Genomic DNA, 18,000 nt, shown 5'->3' with positions numbered 1-18,000 from the left:
ACATCACCCCCATTCCCGACCCCATCCCCAATCCCCCTACCCAGGCCACCAACCCCAACCCCAACCCCAACTCCCCACCTCACCATTCACCCACTAACCCAACCCGCCAGGCCAACTCCAAGCACACACCACGCCCTGCGCGCCAACCAACCGCCCCCCCGTCTCCCAAATCTCCGACGGCCAAGTGCAAGTGACGCCCGGCCCGACCGGTCCAGTGCCGACGGCCAGCTTTCCCGGCGACGGTGGCGAGGAGGAGACGGTGCCGCCGATTGCCGAGCCGATTCCGGTGCCGGTTCCGACGGGGGCGCCGCCGGTGGGGAGTGGGGGTGGGATTGTTGTTCCGGTTGTTGGGGCTTGGGTTTGGGTCGCGGTCGCTGTGCTGGTTGTTGCGATGTGATGAGTGGGTGAGGTTTTTCTATACCTTACCTGGGGGAGGCATTGGTGTGGAGGGTTTTTTCGGGTGGGGGTTCTCGTATCTAGGTAGGTATCTCTGGGCTCGGTGCTTTGGTGGCGGCGTTGGGTTGGTTTTTGGGGGCGTTCCGGGTTTGGGAGGCGCCATGACCCAGGGGCGTTATTAGGCAGGTACGGGAACTCAAGGGGCACCACTAGCAGTAGATATTAGGCGCAGGTGGGGGATGAGCTTGCGCAGGATGCAGAGAAATCCATGCATTGACACTGGTTGGATGATGTGTGGTGGGTGGTCTCATGGTGGTGGTGACATGTTGCGTCCTGGAACTCGCAATTCCATCAAATCAAACTGTTGAAGTTGTCAATGGAAGTGCATTATGAAATCCCAGGTTCCAGGCTGTGGGCGAGCGGGGCCCGAGCTTCAGTGGAGATGGAACAGCCCGGGGCTCCGCTAGCGTGATTCCACTGTCCCGATCGGTTCACAATCGGCCAGTCCCAACTCGAACTCGATTTTTATCTGGGCTTTCGACAACATCTCGAACCGGTCAACCACCCCAACCCGCCCGAATAAATCCAGGAGAAACACCAACATGTCTGAATACTGGAAGTCAACACCGAAATACTGGTGCAAACACTGCAGCGTGTTTGTGCGCGACACCGGGCTCGAGCGCGCCAACCACGAATCGACCGGAAAGCACCAAGGCGCCATCAAGCGTTCTCTTCGGGACCTGCACCGCAACGCCGACCAGAAAGAGCGCGATAAGGAGAGGGCAAAGCGCGAAGTCGACCGGCTCAATGGCGTCGTCTCCGGGAGCAGCGCCGGTGCATCGGGCGCGTCCAAGTCGGCAACAAAACCCAGCGGCGGGGCGTACGGCGCACCACCGCAACAAGCCTCACAAACAGACAGGCAGAAACAGCTCGAGCAGCTGGCCGAGCTTGGTGTCAGTATCCCGACCGAGCTGAGGGGCAACATGGCCATGGTGGGCGAGTGGACAGTCACTTCAACAAGGGTCATCGAAGAGGCAGGCCAAGACGCGGACGGCAAGGATCCGAGTCTGACAGAGGGCCGCGCGACCGGAGTAAAACGGGAGAGGGAACAAACGGAAGAAGAGAAGGAGCAAGAAGAGGCCCATACAAGCGCTCTTCAAGAAGCCGCGCAAATGGGGGATCGATTCCAAGACAATGCCCGCCGAAGAGGATGCTGAGCTCGACGCTTTACTCAGTGGGCCGCTGGTCAAGGCGAAGAAAAGAGGAGGGCGCGTCTCCTGACGCCAACGTCAAGGTCGAAGATAGTCAGGAGGAAAAACCGGCGGAGGCTACTTTGGCGACAGTTAAGCAAGAGCTTTCGCCGCCGATCAAGGACGAGCCTGCTGATGGACCGGGGTTATCTCCCACCGTGGAGTCAGCTCCGGCCGTCATGTTCAAAAAGCGGAAGCCCAAGAACATTCGGCAAAAATAACGGGGACCCTGCCCAGACGGTAGGTAGCTGTTTGCTATTTAGACCGCCTTCTTTTCTCTCCAATGATACCCATTTCATCTTGCTATCTTGCCAGGTGACGAGGTCCTTCGGGCCAAGCGGCTCACCACACGTGACAACAATTCCTCCCCAAAAGCAGCGGCCGCATGCAGGCAGCACCGGAAAGCCAAGCCGCAAACCGTTCATATTCACTTGAACATTCTCAATAGACACATTGCTGCCCCAGCGTCAGTGCACGCCATGGCGGGGGGTCTCATCACGCCTGGACTGATTCCGTCCGTCCCTGACTATCTCAAGGAGAGAAACAAAGAATACAAGGCTTTGCGCCGCAGCCGGGTCAATGGCACCAGTCGCTATCCCTCCCCGCCCCCCTCATGGCCTCCTGGCCGATGCATGCTTACCAGCCTGCCCCCCGAGCTGCTCGTCATGATTTGCCGCCTGTTATACCAGGCCGATCTCTTTCATCTTGCTCTCACCTGCCGCACCCTGGTTGCTCCGACGACAGACTTGCTGTACAGGCGCGACATATCCGATTTTGACTGCCTCGCTTTGCGGTACGCCTGCGCCTTTGGCATCGTCCCAACGTTTGAGCGCACTATCAGTTACGGCGCGTCCCCTAGCCATATTTTCAAGCCCCGTTCCCATGAGGAATGCCATTGGCACATTGCTCAACCGGGGTTCTCTCCTGTTTCCCGCCGCGTTGTTTCCGATACTCCGATCTGTACTGCTATCTTTGCCAACAAACTGGACATGGTTCGACTCCTGATCGAACATGGCGCTGACGTTAACACCAAGGACCCAAATTACCCCCGCGGGGGTAATACTCACCGTCGCCTTCGCGAAGTGTTTTATCCGATCCACCTCGTAATGGGCCTGCCTGACACGCCTCCACACACGATAGGCTTCCGACCAGGCGGTACTCCCATGGTCCGCCGCCTCCTGGACGCCGGGGCCGACCCCAATCAGCACACGGAAGTTGGTATATTCCTCCGGACGCCCCGTCGCGCAGGGCCCGGCGCCACGCCGCTTCTCCTGGCCATGCAGTCTGAGGTTTCGGTCGAGATGGTCAAGCTGCTGCTTGAGCACGGGGCCGACCCTTTGAAAATTGCCAGTTACAGGGGACCATTTTATCCCCCCGATGCGGACGCTGTCCGGGATATGTTCGGACCGCTCCCCTCTTGGGGCCGCGCTGCTGGGCTCTGCTACCAACAAGGCTTTCCCCCTTGACATGGACAAAGTACGGCTTCTTGTGGCCCACGGAGGCGCCCACGAGCTGTCCTACATTTCCGGTACCGTAGAGCCGCGCTCTCCCTTGCCCATGCTGTACCGTCATTGGGGCCATCCCCAGGTTACCGAGGTTCTCGAGCTGTTTATCACCCAAGGGGCAGACATCACAAGCTGGGCGCAGCGGGTGATTCCTCCCACGTTGTCCGTCATTTGGTGGGCCCAATCGCTTATCCCTTTCTCCTTTGGCGACAACTTACCGGATAACGCGTTGGCGGCTACCGAAAAGGCGTGCAAGGTGATCACGCTTCTGGCCGAAGCCACCCTCGACAGGGACCACGACGAATCGACCCAGTCTACCCCAAAGTCAACCATCATCGATGCCGTCGTTGACGTTTCTGTGGAGGGCCTAGAGATACCCCTTAGCAGAAAGGGCCAGACAGCCCTGCGTTGGATGTGCCGCTTACCCGACTCTCAGGACAACCTGCGGATCATTCGCCTCCTGCTGAAATACGGCGCCGACATGACCAGCCCCGATGCCCACGGACGGACTGCACTCCACCACGCGGCTGCATTCAGCTCTGGCGATCGGTTGCGGGAACTCATAGGGTTCCTCGGCGGCCCAACAGGCTCTGTGCTTGCTATCGACGTAGCCGACACGAGGGGCTGGACCCCGCTCCATTATGCTTGTCTCTTTGGTCCCTGGATTAACCTTGAGGACCAAATGTCCACCGCTCGGCTGCTGCTGGAGAACGGGGCCGCTGTGAGCACCAGGACGAAGAACGGTTGGACACCGCTGTCTCTCGCTGCCCTCGCCGCAAACTATGGCTTGGTCAACTTGCTGCTAGATTGTGGCGCCCACGCAAACGATTTATTTGTTCCGCGCGAAGGCGAAACTCAGGGAACCTTGGTCCCGATCGGCCGTATCGTCTTCCATGACTGTGGCCCCTACAGCTGGCCGGGCCCCTGTCTCAAACTACAACCAATGAAGACCGAGCTCGCGGCCTTCAAGGCGCACATCGTGGCGCTGCTCAGCCGCCGACTGGGCGTAGAAGTTGTTCTCCCGCCGGTATTGCAAACCCCCACGTTCCCTCCGGACCACCAATTCCAGGACCACTACGACTATCGTGCGCCCTTCCCCACGTTCCGAGTCGACAGGTTGGACCATCCGCTGGGCATAACTTCGGCAGCCCCCGACGACGCCACGTCGGGTGACTTTGAGGAGGACATCGACCAGCTTCTCACCATGCTTGACTCGGCGGGCCTCGAGGCCTTGGTCATGGCACCCCCTAGTCCGGAAAAAATGCACCTGTCTTGGAGCGGGAGTCCAACCCGCAACGTCCCCTTGGACTAGGTCTACTGGCGTCTGCAGTGGTTTATCGGTGTCATGTTTCATAAGTTTAAGCACTTTGTCTTTTGCTGGTTTCTAAAACCGACGAGCGTGGAATCCGTTTCCCAAGGAAGGGTTCAGGTTCGAATTAAACCACAACCCCCCCCCCCCCCCCGCGATAAACATGGTACTTTAATGTCCCGCCCCTGTTTTTTCCCTGGGGGGGGTTTTTTCGAATGCAAGCCAACTATTTACATGAACCGGGAATGGAATGAGCTCATTGATAAGAAAAGTCCCGTTTTCACCACCGTCATCATCCCGAGCCGGGCACACACCATCCTCCCCCAGCGCCCGACCCATGTCCCATATCCTCATCACTCATGACCTGCTCAGCGCAGTCCGCAACCCCCATCCCCCCTCAACTGCGGCCGAGTCCCAGCCTCCGGACCACCTCCGCCCCCGGGCCTCCCTCCAAGTCCCCTCCCACTCCCCATCCCCCCAAACCCCCAACTCACTCAAGCCCCAATCCGCCCCTTCAAGAACCGCGGCGCCCGCAATCGACGAATCCGTGGTATACAAAAAGTGCGCCGGCGCAATAAACAGCGTGCCCCAGCACACCGCATCCGACACATTACAGTACACCTCGGTGCGGTCGCGGGGGTAATTCGGAATCCTGCCCACGTTCTGCAAATTCTTGGTATACCCGAACAGCACCACCCCCTTCACCTGGTCCTGCACCGCGCCGCTCAGCTCGCTCAGCGAGTTGGACATGACGGCCGTGCCCTGGCTGTAGCCGCCCGCGACCACTGCCGCGTTGGGGACACTTGGTGTTGGCCATCGTGAACATGCGCTTGGCTTCGTCGATGGCGCCCCGCGACGTGCCCGCGGGGAGGAAGTTCTCGAGCTAGCCCGGCGCTGTAGAGCCCGCCGACGCCTTGCACCCAGATGTCGTTGCGGAAGTCGCGCTCGAGGCCGGAGGCTACGTTGGGGCCGGCGGAGATGCCCTGGGAGGGGGTTAGTGGGGGGTTTGGTTTGTGGGTAGGGGTGTGGGTGTGGGTGTGGGAGAGGAGAGGGCGGGTGAGGGTGTCACATACCATGTTGCCGGGCTCGCCGGAGGCGCGGGCAAAGATGAAGATGACGCTGGGGCAGTTGGCGGAGTTGCCGTTCACGAGATCGTTGCGCGTCGAGGAGAGCTGGCGGGCTTCGATCTGCGCGGCGTTGTTCTGCTCGGTCGGGGGGGATGCGGCGGGCAGAGCGGCGGCCAGGCCGGCGGCGCTGAGGAGAGTGAGGAACTTCATGTTGTCTGTTGGTGGGGTTTGTGGGGTTGGTTCACACGAAAGAACACAAAGAGCTGGGCTTGGATAGAGGCGTTGACCGGAACGGGGGACTGGAGGCTGCTGGCTGGTGTGAGCTGGAGAGAGAGGTTAGAATCGAGTGAGGTTCCCCATCTACTTATACAGGATGCTGAGGCTCTCATGAGCCCGTGAAACCATCACCACATCGAGCTCCCTTTGGTGTTCCCCACGCAGGAAACGTCCCAAGCCCTGGGCATCCCCTTACCACCTCAGTCCCGGACGTCGTCGACCCCCAGCGCCGAGGCCCGCCGCAAGCATTCCTCTTTGGGGTTTAGCGCCATCGTGGTATTACTGAATCTGGCTCGTGAAGCGAATCTGGGCGCGGCTTGGCGGATCGGCCCCCTTCCCGAACGGCACACGACGACATCCCATTCCCGCAGAATTCCACCAAGGCTGTCAAAGACTCATCCTTCTAGCGGCAGGTACCACAGCATGATCTGGGGAACCCCGGCTCACCCGGCTGGAGATCCACGCCTAATACCACAACGGCAGCTGGCAAGGCCGGGTTTTTGCTGCGCAGTAGTATTTCCCCGCATTCTTGGGTGCGGATGGCGCTGCGGGGTGCAGCTCTTGGTCGGAGTCTTGGGCATTGCTCTCCTGTAGGGACCTTCAAATGCCGCCGTGCCAAGTGGCGACTGCCGAGGCACCGACACCATCGGCGGGATTGTGAATGGTGTTTTGCATGTTTTGTGTGTTTGGAGATTCGCCGGAATAGCCCGAAACAGATGTGCTTGCGAGTGGGGTAGCTGGACGTGCTGAAACAGGGTCAGAACGAAGGTGAGGGCCTGTGGGGACGGCGGGGGCCACTTGCCAAAAGGAGCCGTCGATGCCGCGTGGTTGGTGTTGACAGTCTTGCGAGAGACGATAGATTCCGAGAACCGAGGATGGTGTTGAGGGGTTCGGGTAGATGAGTACGTTGGGTTGTCGGTTGTTGTGATGATTCAAGTCGTGAGCAGTCACTTCCGGAACCTTTTCGCAAGTTACAATCGGGTGGTACAGGGGTGAGGGAGAGGGGAGGCAGGGCTCCGAAAAAAAAAAAAAGAAAAATACGATGTGTAAGATCGCCACTGAAAGAATAAAAATAGAATCCGTAACGGAGAGGCGGAGACTAGGATCAAGGTGGGTGAAGAGACAAAGAACACCACGGAGGTTTCCGTCATTGAATACTAGGTGTCCTCCGCCACACGAGACTCAGGTAAATTGTTCTAAACTCGGACCCGGGCCTTCAGATTTTATGATGACCATTATGGCGATAAGAACTTGGAGCCTCCCTCATATGTTGTAAAAGCTTGAACGCGACTCAATAGGAGGCGAGAATGCCCAGTTACATTACCTCCACCGGCAGCCATCTTGGGGACGGTGTTCAACTACGTAGAGGTCTTGCTTGAATGCACTACAGTGCGCAGAAGGCGGCGGTGGCGGTGCGCGAAGAGATGGCACTATATAGTTTACCTTTTGGTTGTTGATGCGGGACACTGCATCTAATTGCAAATAGTAGAAAAAAGGTAGAAGAAAGAGTTATCTGTTCAAAGGTAGAAGGCGCCTCAGCCTACACTGCATTATAGTTGTGCGCGCAGAGCGCACAGACTGTTTGCAGAGGACCAAAGTGCGGCGGCCTGACACGGACTATCTCTAAGTAACTCTAATCACACAATGGGGATTCCTGCATCAGTTGTTCGTTTTCAACAGATCGCATTGCAGACCACTTCGTGGTGCAATGGTAGGTTGCGAACCTAGTCGATTCCCCCCTCGTTGAAGCAAGACCGCGCCGAGGGTGGCGAATGACCACAGTCTTCCTTTTTCGATTCCTGGCTGGGGCTTTCTATTTTATTTTTATTTTTATTTGCAGCAATTGTTTCCTTTTTCACCCCAATTTACATCGCAGCCGCCCGATCCCGATCTCTGTTCATCTCCTCTCAATCAAGGCTCCTCACAAATCAAATAAGACCCCCTATTTTATTTGGTTGGCTTGGCACGCCCCAATATTTTATTTATTTGGCTAGGTTGCATATTTATTTGGGTATTTGCCAAATAAGCCAAATACCCATACATAACCCTAACCCTGAACCACACCTCGTTTTTCAGGGGCGAGCATTTGCATGCACCCACACCCGCACTCGCACCCGCACCCAGGCTGGGCCAGGCCTGGGCTGGGAACTGGCTGAATCGTACAAAAATGCAATAAAATTCAGAACTGGCCAAATATATTTTTGGCCCATTTAGGCAATTGCCGGCCTGCACCGCCCGCGCGCCCGCGCATCCATCCACCGGCCTGCATGCCCAGGACATCAAGATCACCGCCCACGAAAACCACCGCTTCAGACCTCTCTCTTTCCCACCCAATTCTGGTGGGTGCGCGGATGGATGCGCGGGCGGTGTGGGCTGGCAATCTCCTAATTGGGCAAAAAATATATTTGGCCAGTTCTAATTTTTCTTGCGTTTTTGAACGAATCGGCCAGTTCCTCGGCCAGGGGTGCGAGTGCAGGTGCCAGCCTTGAAAGAAGACGGTCTCGACGGTGTAGTCTGGGGTTAGGGTTATATATGTGTGTGGAACCCGTTAATCTTGGCAAATAAGTCAAATAAGCCAAATAAAGCTTGGCAAATGTGGCCCTTTATTTGCCAAATATAGGGCCGTATTTGGTTTGGCTTATTTGCCAAGTATTTTATTTGGTTGCGAAATATTTGATTTGTGAGGAGCCTTGCTCTCAATACCTACTTAGCAAACCCTCTGTTCATCCCCAACGACCATAGAGATATCATGTTACCAGCAGAGCCGTTTGCGGGTTATCGGTCCTTGTCGCGCTCCTTGATGCCCCGTGACATCCACCAAACCTTGAGTCGTCTCCGGCCCGGCTCAAGGTGTGAGAAAACCAGGTCCAAACTCGCCGTTCAGTTGAACAGAACAAGAATCAGCGGGATTTACACATTCACAATGCAAAGAATGTTACCTCGAGGACGCATCCGGGTATCATTGCGGTAATAAATAAGATAAAAAGAGCAAAGCACCGCATACCCCCGAACCACACCAACCGGCGACCGACGATGCCCAAGGCATATTTAAGTTTCCGCGTCTACCTCCATCTTCTCATCCTCCTCAATGTCTTCCTCCACCTTAGCCCAGTTTTCCAGCTTTCTGAAATGGCACGTCTCCTCCCACTCCCACTCTTCATCTTCCCCATCACCGGGGATCGTCTTCTGCGTGGCCGTCACCACGCGCAGCAGCCAACCCGCACACATGCCCACTGAATCGTGGTCGCGGTCTCTGGGCACGCGGATCGAGCCGCTGGAGTACCCCTCGTGGATGACGACGCCATGCTTCGCCGCCCACGCATCCACCGCGTCCAGCACGGCGCTCTTCCACAGCCGCAGCCGCCAGTCCTGCAGCCGCCACTGCTCCTTGATCCACGGGTGCTCGTCCCAGGGGCAGAAAAACACCACTTGCACCCCGCGGACGCCCCCGCGCTCCACGAGGCGCAGCATCAGGGCGGCCCCGAACCGCCGCAGCCTGCCGTGGTTGTTAAAGGTCTCAGCAGCGGCGGCCGCCGCCGCGCGGTCGTCCCCCCCGCAACAATCCCAGCCATGACGCGGGCCTCGTCGGGGGTCGCAAACACGGGCGTGAGCAGGCCGAGAACCATCGTCTTGCCGGCGGCGAAGTTGTCGGCCGCGTAGGCCAGGAAACCCTCCACGTGGCCGAACAGCTTGGATTGACAGCCCGAGGGCCGGAACCAGGCCTGCCGCTCGCGGTTGTCGGCAAAGGCGACGGGGGCGGCAAACAGCGCGAAGGGCGGGGCGGTCGTCGGTGTCGTTGTTGCTGCCGGAGGGGGTGTGTGTGCTGCGGCGAGCCAGCCGAGAAACAGGCGCAGGGCCAGCGGGGGGGACTTGTCGTCGGGGAGGTTCGGCATCTCGCCCTTGGTGTCCCAGCAGACGCCGGCGAGCTGCGCACGGACCTTGAAGTGGTCCAGGAGGTGACGGTCGGCAGCGGGGAGGTGGGACGGGGGCCAGTCGGTTGCGGTAGGGCCGGCGGCGGTGGCAGCGGCGGGCGAGGCTCCGTGAGTGTGCAGGCTGAAGCCTGCGAAGAGGTTCTCGAGCGGGGCGGGGCGCGCGGGCAACAATGAGGGTGACGCCGGGGGGTGCGGCGAGATGGCGGCGGCGTCGTGCAGCGTGGCTTCCAGCCACCGGTCGATCAAGTTCGCGAGCTTGTCGGGGGACGCGTGGGGTCTGTTGGCCCGGGGACTGTCGAGGAACCGGACGCGGGCGTCGGCGAACAAGGTCACTAACTCCTTCAGCTCCCCAGCTCCCATGACGCACTTGTAGTTCTCCGCTAGGTCCCCGGCCACGATCTGCCAGCCGAGGTCCCAGTCATCCAGCGCGGCAAAAGTTGCGGCCCGCGCGAGGCAAAGGTCGAATATTCGGGATAAAATTACACTTGCGCGCTCCCGGATCTGGGCGAGCTGATTGCTGCCCGTGGGTTCGCTGTACTGGGGTCCGAGGAGCAGGCCAAATACCCTCTCTGCCAGCAGCCGGCTGCTGAACATCTGCCCGGGGGCGAAGTGGATGACCTCCAGGTGCAGGGCCTGCTTGGTTTGGACTTCCTTAGGCATTGTGGCGGGCGGGTTTCAACTTGCGGACGTGGGGAGGTCGGGCGTCGGGTGTCGGGTGTCGGGTGCCGAGCGAGGACTTGCTGTTTCTTGTCTTTTTTGCTTTCTTTATGGGCCATGCTAGACGGGCAGTAACTTTCGGCTAGCCGGGCAGTGCCAAATCGGCTAGCCGGGCAGTACCTCCCCAAGAGAAAACGCTAACACGTAGATCCTTAATATCGCAGCGTCCCTCAACAGATACCTGATTAATCAAAAGTCCTTTGTAATATCCTTTTTTTGCTCTATTCTATAGTGTAATCCATGTCCTTTTCGGACCTGCGGGTATTGTACAATTGCGTTGTGAAAACGGTACAGCTATTTCCACCTAACGTTTGTTCTAGGTCTAGACTCCCGCTCTGTGCAGCCAATATTCAGCAGCGGCGTGGGCGTTTCCTAGCCCTTGCAGGCTGCTCCTGAGACTCCTGAATACGCGCGACTGGCATCACTGTACGCCCACTCCGAGTAGTCCGCAGAGTCTGATTGGGGACGGCACCCTGACTTCTAGCCGGCCCGGAGATCCTTGGGGCGTTCTCAGGTCGGCGTTCTGGGTCCTTTCCACGCCAAGTATTGACTATAATCTCTGGTTCCGGCTCCGATTCGATTTCAGGCCTGGATTCGAGGTCATCCAGCTGTTCTGGTTCTATCTCCCATTGCGACAGGCGCCGTCTCACACTCGGATTGAGTCTTCCAGCTGATGCGTGGCCTCGAGCCGCTCTTGGGTTGCGGGCGCGCCGACTGCCTCTCCAACCTCGTTGGGACTGTCGGTTACCTCTCTGTGAGGCTGGAGGTCGAAGGCTGACTTGGCCGGGGAGGCAGAGTTCTCTGGTGACTGGTATGGGCTCATTTTTGGGACGCCCACGTCGCCGTTCAGCTGGATTGGGGTCCCTGATTCGAATATATCTCTCTTGACAATCGATCCTCGAATCAAGGAGCCAGCGTGGATCAAGATCCTGCAAAGTAAGAGGCTCCTTATCCTTCAATCGCTGGTGAATAATATGCCGGCAAGGAAGACGAAACTGTAGCTGTATTGTACAGGAATCATCGCAGACTGGGACTTCTTCGGATCCTGTATCGCGGGCATGTTCAATGCCTTCTGCGCGTGCCGTTTCTCGCGAGTAATATGCTCTAGAGCTTTGAGAGAGACGGCTTGAGGGAGATCACCTAGGTAATCTTGGTGTAAGTAGTCCATCTTAATCCTCGTCATCTGCTTTGCCACCTCTTGATTGTAGTTGCGGTGCTGATTCTGGCACATTTCTTTGAGAGCCTTTGTCAAGCGTAAGAAATCGCTTTTGCCGGTTACCAGATAACTCTTGATGTTGAAGTTAGAGGACTCGGTCTGAGACGTGACCGATTGGGAGAAGTTCAGGTGCCTCCGAGTACAGTATTCCGCCCATTGTTCTCTCAGAGGGAGCCATTCAGCCTGGAGATACTGCAGGATCTCCTCCTGGTCGGAGAACTCCGCAATAAGCCATGTCCAGATCCTCACAAATTCCTCCTTAGTCTTGGCGCGTACCAGGATCTTCCAGATGGTAAGAACGCCCTCAGCATCGTGGGTGATCTTGGTCCGGGATCCAGGACGATCTTCAGAGGGTTCTTCTGTTGTAAACTATACATCACCAAGACCCTCCTCATCAGCTGCAACTTGGTCGGGCAGGCGAGGCCATTTGCCCTTCTTCTTTGCCTGGAGGAGAACGTTCTTGTTGATATGGAAACGGCACAGCTGTTGTTGGGCATCCGGAAACGTCTCCTTCAGGGCGTCCCTCATCCTTTCGTCTTTATCAGTGATCGTTACGGCTGGAGATCGGGCTTCAAGTTGGACCTGGAGTTCCTTGACTCCCTGAGCAAGGAAATCAAAGCCCTCACGGCGTTCGTTATTGATCAAGCCGAAGGCAACGTTTGCAGTAGAGTTGATATTCGTCTGAGTGGTAATAACAAACAGGGGAAATCCAAGTGCGTTGGTACTGTGAGTATTGTCAAAACTGAGGCAGTCTGGGAAGCGCTTCCACATCTCCTGACACTCTGGGAAGGTAAAAGCGATGCCCAAAAGGCGGTTGGGATCTCGGGTATCCCATTTCGGGACATATAGGACTCCTTCCTGGTCAAAAGCCTTGATCACAGCCCCGGAGGCTGAACAACCATCCTTTTCCTGTCGACGGAATGCCTGTCTGGCGTTGTTGATATCCTTGATGGTGAAGTGCGAATTGGTTTCCTCCTCCTCTACCATCTTGCTAATCTCGCGTGCTTTGATGGCGCTATAGCTGGACATCTTCTTCACAAGGTTCTTGACCGGGGACTTTATCTTCCGGTGTTGTGGGTGAGCCGAGGGATCGAGGGACTTCGGGTGGTTGTGGACGTGGTAACGAGGATCCTTATGATGCCTGAACACCCATCCTTCATCTGTGAGCTTTGCCGATGCCTTGAACTTGCAGCCAGACTTGCGAGTGCTGGACTTGCGTAGCCGGACTCCCTCGGTAGGTCTAGGCAAACCGAAGCGGTCACAGACGATGGTGTAGTAAGTCGGTTGGCCTGCTATACGGTTGGAGGCGTTCTGGCGATTTACTGCATATCCGTTGGCCTTGCCGTGGGCGTTGATTGCGTCCTGAAGCTGTTGAATAGTATCTGCTTTTACTGTCGAGCCGTCATTGCAAAGGGCTCCTCCCTCTGGGTATATTGGGATGGCATCTTCGTCATCTGACAGGCCGTCCTCCGAAAAACCACCCCATTCCTCGAAATCTTGATCCGACATTTTGTGCGCGCAATTTGGAGGTGTTGCACCTTTTCGTCGACGAGAGCTAGTGGAATATTCGGGTTCATCAGGTTCGAAAAGGTCGGAATGGAAGGTTCTTACCGAAGATCTGGCGAGAATTAGCGCGTAGCTGGGCGCGTAAGAAAAGCGCGTTATTTGTCACGGGTTGTGGAAGGGGACTGCCAGGTCAGGGGTAGCTACTGCCCGGTTAGCTGAAAGGTTACTGCCCGGCTAGCCGAAAGTTACTGCCCGTCTAGCATGGCCCTTATTTATCGCCGGACTTCGCAGAAATCAAGGAAGAGACGACGAAAAGGAAAGGCGGTGGAGGAAGAAGAAAAACGAGAAGAAAAGACCCAGGGGAAGAAGGGAAACGAGAAAAATGCGGGTGTTGTAGATGCCGGTTGCTGGGAGCTCCGTGGAAAAATTGGTCGAGTCTAGGAGAAGAAATGCTAGGGGAGATGGGGGACGATATATTTATCGAAGCACTATACCCGGTAAGAAGTCGGATCCGTTGCAGCTATTATGAAATCTCAACAATAGGTAGGTAGCTCTGAATGGACTGGACTCTTTTGTAAAAGAAGAAGACCCAAAAAAAAGCATTGTTCAATTCAGATAAATCAGTTGGCTGTCTCCGGTGGTGTGAGTGCCTATTCTGCGGCAAAGTCTTCCTGATGAACACATTGTTTTAATAACTAACCACTGAATAAATGTTAATTTTTTCAAGGGTAAACATAAAACTGGGTTTAATTACATAACTAGATAGATAATTAGCTGCCTCGGTGGTCTATATCTTCCAGTTGCGTCGCAGGGACGTTCTGGAAGGCTTGCCTCGACTCAACACAAATTGCGGTATGGCCTTGACTTTGCTCATACGGCGGTTGAACTCAGTCAGTGTATAGGTATTATTGAACTCATACGTTTAGCTGGATCCCTTGGAAACAATAGAAAGCTATTGAGATTGCACCCTGAGACCATCGGCGAATAAAAGATGGGAAAGATGAAAAATAAGAAGAAAGATATATAGGTATATATCTAAAAAAAGAACCGGCTATAACTGGGAGTAAAAAAAGAGGCTGTGGTCATTCGCCAACCTCGGCGCGGTCTTGCTTCAACGACGGGGGGGTTACGACTAGGTTCACAACCTAACCATTGCACCACGAAGTGGTCTGCGATGGGATCTGTTAAAAACTGCTCGTCACATCACGGGTTATATCCTGCCTCGGTCATCCAAACTCCTGCGACACCATCCCAGGTAACGCTGGGTAGTGTTGGCGAACTATTGAGATGTGTTGTTGTTACAAGGGCTGGAATTCCAGGGCTTGAACAATCAGCTGCCGGGGGAACCGGCAAAACCAAGTGTATTAATAAGAATAATCTTCAATGGCCTCGAGAAGTCCATGAAGAGAGAAAGAGAAGTTCTGGAGCTATCTGACATTCTGAGGCTTCTTATACATGAAGGGTTTCGGTGAGAAGGTGAGAAGGTGAGGGAGGGCGTCTGACGAGGACACCAATGAAATTAGTGAGACTGGCCGATGAGTGGCCGTTGATTTCTGAAAATGATTGGTGATGGTTGAGTCCACGTAGTGATCTGTGTGACATGATGGTTGAGTCCATGATGGCTGAGTCCATGATGGTTGAGTCCACGTAGTGATCTGTGTGACATGATGGTTGAGTCCATGATGGTTGAGTCCACGTAGTGATCCGTGTAACATGATGGTTGAGTCCACGTGGTGATCCGTGTGACAGTTGTGCACGAAATTTTGGGGTTGCCGTAGTACCTTACTATGTAGGTACCTTTCATTCCGTTTTTTTCTTACTATACTATCTATCTTGTCCCTCCCCCCATCCTTTGCCCTGTCTCCTCGGTTGTCTTCATAAATATATTATTATTATTATTCATACTCCGCTATGCCCTAGGGCGTGCCCGACCCTCTGCTATTTAGTGTACAGGAAAACCGTGCCCTCCCAGGCCGGGTGAAAAACCCGTACCAACAATCAAGGAGCCATGCGTTTTAGTGAGCCTACATATACAAAGAGAGGAGGCCTCCTGGCCTCCGAACGGGGGCACCCTTCATAAATATACAATTTATCCTTCCACTGCCCTTTTTTGTCTTTCCAGCCGCTGACTCAACTCAATTGCGCTCATGCCAAAAGGAGGCCTCCCCATCGCGCCGCGGGCCACAACTATCGCATCATGCCTACCTCATCGTCGGCAATGCAAACGTAGAACGCCACGAAACGAGTTCCCTAATGACCCGACAAATCGCTATAAACTAGAACTCGGCGCTTCCGACCTCCCATCCTTAACAAGGAGACCTTGAATCACAATCACTAAGGTAGGAGGAAACCGATACCGCAACCAGTTCCATGCCGTGGTCTCACGAAATAAGTTGCACAGCTGCCTCAACCCGTCACCCAAAAGCAGAAGGAAGAGTGCCTAGGTAGGCAAGGAGGGGCCCAAGGGGGTCGAACAATGTGTTAGTTACGACTGCCAGCGGTTATATCTAAGGTCATTCGTCAAACACAACCGTCGGGAAGGAGCGGTAGTCTTTCGATGCATAATTGCATATTCCATGAGCGATAGCCAAGTACCTTAGGAAGGGGAATTACTCGTACATAATGTAAGATCGGTAAACTGAATACCGCACTGCTAGCCGAGCTTCTCCGCTGGAATATGCTGCCTGATGCTGAGCAGGCCGGTGGCAGGTTATGGGCAGCTTTGTTGCTGTCCTGGTGGTGTCTGATGGGGGCGGTGATGGAGGTGGAGTTGGTGTGTAGATTGATCACCACTCTGGGATTCCCGAGAGCGGCACGTAGGTGGGTCAATCCGTGAGATGCCACGCCACACTTGTCGTTTGCTTTGTGCCCAATCCTGATAGGTCACATTTGTGTATCGGGCATGCATGGGTGCGACAGGTTCACGGCTGGTCCACCAATGTGGAGTGATATTCTCGGCCATGCCCTACCCATGCCACCCCCCACTCAGCGTGGAAACAGGGTCTGAATTTACAATTCCCGTTTCAAGCGGCCCTACGACAATTTACAAATCCAGGTACAAAACAACCTGCCAACCGCTGGTGCCTGGTTCTTCCATGACCTGGATTTTATCTTGATAGCAAGGCTTGCGTCAATGTTTGCACAGCTTCATACCCGACATACCCATCCATCCGGATCATAGCTTCCGTGTCATGTCGCAGGGTGATCAACGCAGTTTGACTTGGTCAAGGGTCTGGGTATGAATTTTCTTGTATTTGGCAGAAGCAATGAGGTTTTCTCTCATTCCAGATGTAGCCTGCTAACTGACCCAGTCTAGGTGTCGCGGCGTCGCCTCCTCCAGAGTTCAGACCGTTCTTGAACCACCACCTCCTTGGTCGCAACTCTCGCAACCTCACAGCGCAAAAGAGTCCAACCAAGACTCATCCCTCAGACCGCCGACGTCGAAAAGCATAGCTGTTTCAAGGACCTAGTCCTCGCCTCCGAATTGGAATTCGTCATCGCCGCCGTCAAAACCACCCGCCGAGGCCCAGCCCATAGCGTTCGAAAGATTGGACGGGTCGATCGCATAGTCAACAAGTCCGTTGGCGGCTGCGGCATAAAATGACTGGACTGGGGGAAGGTGATGAGTAGGCACAGCTGGGTATGCTGCAGGGCCGGTGAGGCGAGGCCAGTATTGATTATTGGTGACGGATAACGATGGGGCTTGCGCCTGGGTTGGGACAATCGGCTCTTGGGGGTCGTAATACCCGGGAAAGAAGCCTCGTGGACCGGATCGTTGAGGCTGACTCATGATCATTGGGTCAAGCTGGTTGGGCAACAGTGCGAGACCTTGGTGAGTGACGTTGTCCTGGGTGTTGCTGTTTTGGATCACAGTATCTTGGGGTTGGCGCTCGCTGACGTTGGCAACAGCTTGAGGTTGAAACGACATGCGCCCTGACTTCATCTCCCGAGACGTGTACTTGACGAAGGCCACACACTCCGTCAACGCCGTCTTGCCATCCCTCGGTCTACCATCCATCTCCCAGCCCTCCATGAAACGCGACACGAAAGCAACAGCGACGTCGGCAATCTCGGTCCCGGTAGAATACGGCGATGCCGGCTGAACCAGGCCCGGGAAGAAGAGAGTCCACAGAGCGTACCACCGCTCCACGTTCGTCTTTCCCCTATCGTTCTTTCCCTTCATCTTTTCCATCTCCTTCTTCCCCACTTCATCAACGTGCTTCCGCTCGATGTGCTGTCTGACGTCGGGCACGCGTCCCAGCTTGTAGGCCACGCAAGCCGCATGGCGGATCGGGTTGGATAAGTAGAAAGGGCACGCCCAGTGGCGTCCTTGGGGCCAGTGACTATCACCATCGCCATCGCCGCCGCCGCTGCCGTGGCCGCTATGCGCGTGTCGATTCATTATGCAGCAACAGGGTCGTTCTCGGATATACCAACATGCACAACGTTCTTCTATCGTTTTTGGACGTTCCGTCTTGACGACTGATTTCCCCCGTGTTACTGGATGCGAGTTGGCTCGTATTCTAGACCGTCACGGTGTTGCAGACTACCTACCTATCTTTGGTACGTGGCAACCCCAGAACTGCGGTGGATTTCCGCATCCCTCGTCATCTTTCATTTCCTATGTCAACCACAATCTTAGATGTTAGTGCTGCATCTACCTCACCGCATTCTATTACCCACCCCAAGATAACCAGTTACCGCCGATGGTATCCGGAACAACCTGGGCCTGCAGTTCTGCAGGTTCCGACCCCGACGCTGTGTACGCCGTTTCCTCCGCGCCAGGCTCGCCTTGCATTGTTGATCCGACGCGGCAGCGAATTCCT

General features: G+C 55.6%; 6 protein-coding genes across 6 annotated transcripts in view; 2 read left to right on the top strand and 4 right to left on the bottom strand.

The window, feature by feature from the left end:
- Positions 1-194, top strand: part of CHGG_09387 (uncharacterized protein) — a gene marked incomplete at both ends in the record, with an annotated part of 1,081 nt that extends 887 nt beyond the window's left edge. The window contains one exon of the mRNA XM_001227313.1: positions 111-194. Coding sequence (XP_001227314.1) covers positions 111-194 — 84 coding nt within the window. The remainder of the gene's footprint in view (positions 1-110) is intronic.
- An 804-nt stretch (positions 195-998) lies between these two features.
- Positions 999-4,463, top strand: CHGG_09386 (uncharacterized protein; the record flags this gene model as incomplete). Its single annotated transcript, XM_001227312.1, has 5 exons — positions 999-1,487; positions 1,604-1,827; positions 2,095-2,702; positions 2,787-2,996; positions 3,124-4,463. 5 exons carry the CDS (start codon positions 999-1,001, stop codon positions 4,461-4,463), a joined length of 2,871 nt encoding a protein of 956 aa, XP_001227313.1.
- Positions 4,464-4,817: 354 nt separating this feature from the next.
- CHGG_09385 (uncharacterized protein) lies at positions 4,818-5,737 on the bottom strand (the record flags this gene model as incomplete). The annotated part of the gene is made up of 2 exons (XM_001227311.1): positions 4,818-5,354; positions 5,534-5,737. 2 exons carry the CDS (start codon positions 5,735-5,737, stop codon positions 4,818-4,820), a joined length of 741 nt encoding a protein of 246 aa, XP_001227312.1.
- A 3,114-nt stretch (positions 5,738-8,851) lies between these two features.
- Positions 8,852-10,395, bottom strand: CHGG_09384 (uncharacterized protein; the record flags this gene model as incomplete). The annotated part of the gene is made up of 2 exons (XM_001227310.1): positions 8,852-9,299; positions 9,404-10,395. 2 exons carry the CDS (start codon positions 10,393-10,395, stop codon positions 8,852-8,854), a joined length of 1,440 nt encoding a protein of 479 aa, XP_001227311.1.
- Positions 10,396-10,802: 407 nt separating this feature from the next.
- Positions 10,803-13,177, bottom strand: CHGG_09383 (uncharacterized protein; the record flags this gene model as incomplete). Its single annotated transcript, XM_001227309.1, has 4 exons — positions 10,803-11,040; positions 11,103-11,302; positions 11,465-12,037; positions 12,125-13,177. 4 exons carry the CDS (start codon positions 13,175-13,177, stop codon positions 10,803-10,805), a joined length of 2,064 nt encoding a protein of 687 aa, XP_001227310.1.
- Positions 13,178-16,640: 3,463 nt separating this feature from the next.
- CHGG_09382 (uncharacterized protein) lies at positions 16,641-17,576 on the bottom strand (the record flags this gene model as incomplete). The annotated part of the gene is made up of 1 exon (XM_001227308.1): positions 16,641-17,576. One exon carries the CDS (start codon positions 17,574-17,576, stop codon positions 16,641-16,643), a length of 936 nt encoding a protein of 311 aa, XP_001227309.1.
- Positions 17,577-18,000: the final 424 nt, after the last annotated feature.

The sequence above is a fragment of the Chaetomium globosum genome, genomic scaffold (assembly GCF_000143365.1).
Source record: "Chaetomium globosum CBS 148.51 scaffold_6 genomic scaffold, whole genome shotgun sequence".
NCBI lineage: Eukaryota > Fungi > Ascomycota > Sordariomycetes > Sordariales > Chaetomiaceae > Chaetomium > Chaetomium globosum.
Note: the sequence above shows the minus strand (reverse complement) of the source record. Positions and strands in the feature narration are given on the sequence as shown.